Source organism: Ipomoea nil, unplaced genomic scaffold (assembly GCF_001879475.1).
Source record: "Ipomoea nil cultivar Tokyo-kokei standard unplaced genomic scaffold, Asagao_1.1 scaffold2942, whole genome shotgun sequence".
NCBI classification, from domain to species: Eukaryota; Viridiplantae; Streptophyta; class Magnoliopsida; order Solanales; family Convolvulaceae; genus Ipomoea; species Ipomoea nil.
Window position 1 is genome coordinate 498,773 of NW_017619370.1, and position 8,453 is coordinate 507,225.

At 32.4% G+C, this 8,453-nt stretch overlaps 2 protein-coding genes across 2 annotated transcripts; both read right to left on the reverse strand.

Annotated features, from left to right (window-relative positions):
• Window positions 1-326: 326 nt before the first annotated feature.
• On the reverse strand, window positions 327-1,027 carry LOC109162463 (receptor kinase-like protein Xa21). Its single transcript, XM_019311168.1, has 2 exons — window positions 651-1,027; window positions 327-537 (listed from the first exon to the last, which is right to left on the reverse strand). Exons 1-2 carry the CDS (start codon window positions 853-855, stop codon window positions 494-496), a joined length of 249 nt encoding a protein of 82 aa, XP_019166713.1. The 5' UTR covers window positions 856-1,027; the 3' UTR covers window positions 327-493.
• A 202-nt stretch (window positions 1,028-1,229) lies between these two features.
• LOC109162417 (probable leucine-rich repeat receptor-like protein kinase At2g33170) lies at window positions 1,230-2,033 on the reverse strand. The gene has a single exon (XM_019311120.1). It carries the CDS (start codon window positions 2,031-2,033, stop codon window positions 1,230-1,232), a length of 804 nt encoding a protein of 267 aa, XP_019166665.1.
• Between the last annotated feature and the right edge of the window lie 6,420 nt (window positions 2,034-8,453).

The following is an 8,453-nucleotide window of genomic DNA, read 5'->3' on the forward strand; positions in this document are numbered from 1 at the left end:
GGGAGGAGTTGCGCGGATGGCGATGACGTGGCATACGTGCGGGCATGGCGATAAACAGGGGAGTGGCGAGTGACGAGTGACTACGTGCGGGCATGTTACTTGATTTGTGTACAAAAACATTATCGATCTCTTGCATTTTATTTCCATTTTCATGAAAGATACAATAATAGGAAATGCTAGTTTTTACATAAACCATACACTGAAAGAAGTTGGACTTTTATCTTTCTCAGTGGTGGTAAAGCATCTTTGATGGTTATCCTCTCTTGAGGAGATTCTGCCGAGCATTTTATGCCTAGCTCCAAGATACCCAATACACCCTATAATTTCTCATCGTACTTTTCTTCGTTTGGTCCAAATAAGTTTGGATCTACAATCTGACCAATGTCTGTAGGAAGTGCATGGTACACCCAACTTCTAGACTTAAATCTTCACTAAACATATCATGTTCAGGTCGTGTCCTTGTGAAAACTTCAAGCAACATGATACCATAACTTTACATATCGCTACGGGTGGACACAAGACCTTCCTGTCCATACTCTAGAAGCAGTGCAAAATTTGATAGGAAGGCATAAGAAATGCAAAATGTTATGTGACGAATGTTAAAAGCAAATCAAGAAAGTTAAAAAAAAAAAAAAAATTGAAACATTTACCTGGAGCAATGTAACCAATTGTTGCTAAGGTGCTTGTGATGGCAATGGAGTTCCTATCTCCTAAAAACTTTGCTATACCAAAGTCACTCAGATGTCCCACCATATCAGCATCTATTAACACATTACTAGGTTCCAAGTCACAATGGACAATAAACTTGGAGTAACCACAGTGAAGATATTCCAAAGCAGATGCTACATCTATCATTATACTCACTCGTGTTGCATCATATCCAAGAAATAGTTGTGAGAATATAACCACTTATGTAGACACTCGTTGGGCATATACTCTAGCACCAAAGCTTTAAAATCCAAGTTGGAGCAACTGCCAAGAACCTTTGTGAGATTTCTGTGACGAATGTTGCGTAGAACTTCACACTCAGTGTTACGTTGAAACTCCTATCTGCACCTTCATGAAGCAAACGAAAAACCTTGACTTCTACATGCATCCCATTTGTTAAAGTCCTTTTATAAACCGATCCGAAGCTTCCCCTACCTAGCGAGGTGCTTTCATCAAATCCATTCGTTGCTCGCTGGAGTTCACGGTATGAAAATCTTGCTGGTGTTATTGATGGTAGCAAGTCAAGTTGACTGGGAAGCTCCCCACTGTGCTTCTTGAAAATCAAGTATACGTACAGTAGCAGAGGCAACTAGCACTACAAGAAGTGCGAGTGAGACAAGTACAATGAGAACCACTCTGTTCTTCTTTGATGTATGCAGAGGATTGGTAGGACAAAGTGGGAGATGCATCCGAGGAGTACCACATAGACCATCGTTTGACAAGAATGATTCATAGGTGAAGTTGGCAAAAGGGCCTCCACTTGGAATTTCTCCGGTTAATCTATTGTGTGAAACATTGAAATAGTTCATGCTTATAAGTCCCTCCAATGACTTGGGAATTATTCCGGAGAAATTATTATAAGAAAGATCCAAGGAATGTAGATCCATTAGTTTGCCAAAAGTGTCAGGAATAGAACCTTGGATTGTGTTATGAGCCACAGAAAAATTCATTAACGCTATCAAACCTCCAATGGTACTGGGAATTTCCCCGGATAGTTTGTTATGTGACAGATCAATGAGTATTGCCGTTTTTGCATTCCCGATTTCCCGAGGTATAGAACCCCTCAAGTTATTAGAATGCAAATCTAGCCTCAAAAGATTTTGAAGGCTCCAGAGGGTAGGAGGGAAGACAATGAATTCATTTTCAGGCAGATAGATCTCTCTCAGGGAAGAAACGTTCCCTAAACAACCCGGAATTGGACCTGAAAAATCATTTCTTTGTAAACTTATCAAACCCAAATTCCCTAGTTTGCAGACCATATCTGGAAATGAGCCTTTTAGCCTATTTTGAGTTAGATAGAGTCTCTGAAGAGCTTGCATAGTCATTGGCAAAGGCCCTATAATTTCATTAATCAACAGAGCCAACTCGTATAAGTTGCTTAAATTGCCAATCTCATGTGGGATTTGTCCCCTGATGTTACAATCTTCCACCGGATGATTTGGAGAGTGGTTGAGAGGTTGCCAATTGAACTGGGGAGCACAGTGTTTAAAGGGTTTAATGACAAATCCAATTCTTGAATGTATGTACAGTTTGCCAATGCATTTATAAGGCTAAATTTGGGATCAGTTGTGAGATTGTTGGACATCAGGTTTAGAATTTTGAGTTGTGGCAAGTTTCCTAGGGAATTTGGAATGAAGCCTGTGAAATGGTTTTGGCTAAGTTCAAGAACAACTAGCTTGGAAGCATTTGATATTTGGGTAGGTTTAAGTCCTCCAATATTGTTTTCAGTAAGGTATAGGAGCTCTAAATTGAGAAGTTTATTACCCATAGAGGAGGGAAGAGTACCTGAAAGGTTATAATTTGATGCTACTGACATTCCTCTTAACGTTGAGATATTGAAGATTTCCCATGGAATTGAACCACTTAGTCCATTATGATCCAACTTGAGATACTCTAGATTATTAAGGTTGCCTAACTCTTTTGGTATTTTATCTGTCAAAAGTTATTCAAGTCATTGACAAAAACATATGCAATTATAAGAGTGTCATCATGTTGGCTTTTATTTAGAGTAAAAGACATTTTTGGTCCTAGACTTATAGTGGCTTGGACAATTTTAGTCCTTTATAAAAAAAAAATTGCCATTTTATGGACATAGTTATTGTGGCGAGGACATTTTTGGTCCTCCGTCTATATTTTTGTTAGATAACCGTCTGAGAGAGGGGTAATTACGTCAATTTAGGCTATCTCCTTCTATCTATTATATCTATGTGTGTTTTGTTTTCTTCTCGGTCATAATTCGGAGTCGGAGAGTCCAAGTTGCAGTAAAGGCATGGTTGTGGGCAGAGCATTTCGTAGTGCAAAACTACAAATAAATGAGGGTCAGAGTAAAGACATGGTTGTGGGACCAAAATCGTCCATCTCACAATAAAGAGATAGCCTAAATTAACGTAATTGCCCCTCTCATACGGTTATCTAACAGAAATATAGACGGAGGACCAAAAATGTCCTCGCCACAATAACTCTGTCCATAAAATGACAATTTTTTGTTTATAAAGGACTAAAATTGTCCAAGCCACTATAAGTCTAGGACCAAAAATGTCTTTTACTCTTTTATTTATAACTCAATTGCACAAATATAATAAATTCAATAATCTGTCTAACACTTATTTATATGTCATCACGCTTGCTCTTATTCTAAATTATTATTAAATTTAACATTAAAAATTTCTTTCTATCTTTGAGTGACGAAGTAAACCCGACACAACTACTCAAGAGTGTGCACGGGATAAATCCCATCTTGCGACTCTAGCTTATAAAGGATGACAAGGAGGTAAACTAACTTAAATTGCTTATAACTGATCGGTTCAAACCAAGAAGGTCAATAGAAGAGTTTCATTCCTGACAAGACATTCACACCAAGATAAGCCATTGTAACATTGTCAAATTTCCAATCAGGTCGTGGCAAAAATCCACTTAATTGATTGCAAAATTACAACCGTGCAATAGTTAACAATATTCACGTTTACATATAGATCATTCTTCTTGTCATCAATAAAGTAGAAGATGCATTTATCAATCTATGTAATAGGCAAAATTCATTGAATTCATTTTTCAACACCTTCAAAATCATAATACTACAAAACACTGGAGCGTACCTTCTAAGTTGTTACGCCAAAGGCATAAAAATCGAAGCATATTCAAGTTCTCAATTTCCCTCGGAATCATTCCGACAAATTAAAGTTGTTGTGAACCAAACACAATTCTTCAAGTTCTAAGCATGATGATAACTCCCTTGGAATATCACCATTCAAATCATTAAAACCTAATTTCATGATTTTAAGTTGACGTAGATTGGCTAATTCTCTTGGCAAGTTTCCATAAAAATGGTTGTGACTCATATTAAGAGAAACAAGAAATGAAAGGCTGCTTAGTTGTGAGGGAAGGGTACCCACAAGACCCATACCCGATATGTCTAATGCTATCACTCTTTGGTGGCTGGATCCACACACAACTCCTATCCAGTCACAAACAGAGGCATTTGTTGACCAACTTTTTGCCAAGATGTGGTGGCGGCTTAAGTTGATGTGAGATTTCAAAGAAAGAAGAGAGGAGTGATCAGTTGTGGTATTGGTTGTTAAAGCTTTGGAAATGAAAGCCATAGCTAAAATCAGAAAGGGTAATAGAGAAGACATTGTACTGATGACTGATCTGCTTGTTATTATGCAGAACACGTGATGCCAGCTCTCCGTTTATATGCGTACAAATAATTGTTATTATAATCCATTAACCACCAAATAATTTGCTTGTCATTTATTTCTTAATACTAGTTTTTTACGCGGGATTGAGATAATGCCCAATGTTTTTGTTCATGCATAAATATTTGAATGTTGAATTTGCGTATTTAAATTGGTAATTCTAAGTTTACAAATGCAAGATAATATAATCAAGATTAATTATAATTGTCAATAAAATAATTGTATGGATATGCATGGTTGAAACCAAATACAGGACATAAGGAAGAACAAATAAAAATAAAAGCATAAAATATTAAATATATACTAATATTGTTTGAGGAGATTCCGGCTGTAGGATTTGTGGTTAGAGTTCTATTAAGACTTTAATATTAGAATTAGATTAATGTTGTAGTTATAATTCTATATTAGACTTTAATATTAGAATTAGACTAACGTGAATTAACGGTACTTAAATGGAAAAATTAATGGATCGGATAATCATATAATTAAGGATAAATTAGGAAATCTCAATGAAAAATTAAAATCTAAACAATCTGAACTATTCATTTGATTTAATAATTTGACGGTAATTTTTCTACCCAATGTTTATAATTAAATAAACATATGAAAGTATATAAATGCAAGATTATATATGAGAAGTTCAACATAAGTAATTTAATGTCTAATTTGTTTATTTAAATATGTAATTTATAGTATATTAATACAATGTAATATAAGAGATTCATTATAATTGTTACTAAACTTTTTTTAAATAGTAACCAAAAGTATTTTTGTTGCAAAGGGTTCTAATATATTTAATTAATGCACATATATACATGATCAATGAATGAATCAACGGTACCAGCCCTTTAGATGTTTTGCTCAGTGTTATTTAGTTTAACCATTATTGTTGAATAAATTATTATGGATAAAGAAATTCCTAATTTAAGGAATTTAAATGTAGTAAAAATTTAAAATTTTTAATTATAATGTAACCCAAAGATATTGGACCATTGGTAAATATGATGTAACCCAAAGATCAAAATGATAAAGAAAGTGTTTTGGTTATTCAACAGTTTGAAGTAACAATTTGTTCCAAACCACTGAAAATACAAACATTGCAATTTACAATATTTTCACTTAACGTTTTTGAGAACGATTTTCCCAAAACACATCTATATTAAAAAAAAAATTATTATTATTATTATTGTTATTATTAATTATTATTATTATTATTATTATTGTTATTATTATACCTTTAGGTCATTTTAAATGTTAATTTAAACATCTAACTTTTTCAAATATCTTTTTACCAACTGTTAATATAATTCGCTGGTCAAATCCGCTAACGCTAACCGCTAACGCTAACCGCTAACTGCTAATTGTCAAACAAGGACATTGCGAGGTAGTTTCTCACTTCAATTTGTTGTGTGATTTGAATACTCTCTTTGTCAACAAATCCCTCAAGTAGTTAATATAATTGGCTTTATTAATTTAAGTTTTTAAAAAAAAATTTCTTGGTATTAATAACATACTTGGTAAATAAATATATAGAATTATTTTGTATTATAACTTTGATATTTAATTAAAAAATAGTGCACAAAAAAGATAATAGACAATGTAGTGAATATATAATCAATTGATGAATTTGAATGTAAAGACTTTTTACATTGGAGAAAAATAAAGATAATATAACTAATGAAATTATTTCTCTTAATTAATTTATTGATAATAATACATTTTTTTTAATAAAGACATTGTAGGGACAATGTAGCGAATATAATCAATTGATGAATTTGAATTTTGAATGTAAATAATTTCTATATTGGAGAAAAATAAAGATAATATAACTAATGAAATTATTTCTCTTATTTAATTTATTGATAATGAATAATTTTTTTTTTTTGAATAAAGGCATTCTAGACACATAATTCTAAATTAAAGAAATGCATATGTATTATTTTTTGTTGTGGCTACTAAATTATTATTTAATTTAATAAGAGTAAAATAGAGTACTAGTTATGCCAACTTTGATTGGGATGTGGTTCGAACCTAAGACCTTTCTTATTGAAATCAATGAGTAAGTTAACGGTGAACTAACAGAAATTAACAGAAAAGATAATATTTAACGGAAAAGTTAACGGATAATAATAATCATTAAGAATAAATTTGAAAATCTAAAGGAAAATAAAAATCTGATCAATATGAACCATTCATTTGATTAAAAAATTTGACCACCATTTTTCTACCCATTATAGGCCTAATTCTCTTGGGCTCTTATTAGTATAGTAGATAATAGAAATATTAGACTACAAGTGGTCTTTCAGAATAAAATATAAACTTTTCCAGGGGATATTTATGGATCTAGCCCACATGCTTTCAGTCCAATTGTTATACCATATACATGGTTCATCTTGCCTTGTGGACCCTAGTATAAAAATTATATGTTTGCAGTTGATATATTTTGTACCTGCAGTTAATTATTTATGTACCTATAAATAAATTGAAAGCACATAATATGTTAACTACAGACACATAAAATAATACCAACAAACTCATAAAATTTTAATTGTAAGTACAAAATATGTTAACTATAGACACATAATGGCTCTGTTTGGTAAAATGGCTGTTAGCTGATAGCTGTTTGCTGTTAGCTGATTGTGTTAATTAGAGGGTATAAATAGTTGATAACATTAGATGATTGTAGAAAATTGTTTGGTAAATTAGCTGTTAGCTGATAGCTGTTTGGTATAATTTCTTTTCTCAAAAAGCTAATTGAAAAAGTTGCTTGGAGTAGCTTTTTGAATTTTAGCCTTTTGGAGTTACAAAAAGCTAATAAACCAAACATTTCAGTTGATATTTTAACTAAATCATATAATTAATAGTGGTCAGATAAGTCAAAATTAGCCTATAGACCAATTTTTTACCAAACAGGACCAATATGTTTGTTAACAATTTATCAGTCTATAGTTAACATATTTTGCAAGGTTAACTCTAGTCCCTGATTTAACAATTGTTGTTACTACTACTACCGCAACAAAGCTGCTCGTAATCCCCACCTTGGCAATGAAGCCCACGATCCAAGCAAATATTGAACCAAACACTCCTAAAGAAAGGCCACTAAACCTCAAGACAAAAACCAAGGCAAAGTCTTCGTTAGAGGACAAAGACCTTAGACCTTGCCGTGGACTTCGTCCGGACAAAGTCCAAGTCAAAGTTTTCGTCAGAATACAAAGACCTTGCCATGGTCTTCGAAATATTTATGCTAAAAAAATGGAAGTGAAATATTTATGCTAAAAAAAATGTAATATTAATTAGAAATAAATTCTTTGTTACTTTCACTTTTACGAGACGTTTGGTTGCAAGGTGAGAATTAGAGTTGAATAGTTACTTATGAAAAAAAATGTAATATTAATCAATGATAAATTGATTAGTTATTACTCATGAGAGAAATTGTAATACTTATTTTGAGAAAAATGTAATAGTTTTAAATTCAAATGTAATACTTATGAACAATCCGACCGGTCTCACGGTTGATGGTCCGTGAGACAGTCTCGTAGGAGATTTATTATGATTATTTTTATAAAATTTTGATGTTTTTATTTTTCATCCAAATATATTCAACAATATTTATGGCTATGCTTCATAAGTGTTTTATTTATTTATTTTTAAAAACTATCTCTTTTCTTTTAATAATGAGATGTGTGATTTATAACATGTTTTATATTCGAATCATTTTATCAAAGAAATTATGTTTCATATTTTGTTATGATTATTTTATAAAGTTTTGATGTATTTTATATTTCGTCAATATCTAACAATATTTATACCTCCCAATTTTAAATATTCTCTCTCTAGAAATTCTCTCTAGGGTTTTGCCTCTCTGCTAGGGTTTCTCCTAGAGTTTCCGTGAGTTTCTTGTTTTTTCTTGATCATGATACGAACGATTGAAGCTGCTTCTTCTTGCAGTTGATACGATTGCGCAGGGATTACTATTTGTTTTGTCCGTATACGGCTGCTACGGTCCTGAAGCATTCTTGATTGCGCAGGGGTTACTCCTAGAAGCCCAAA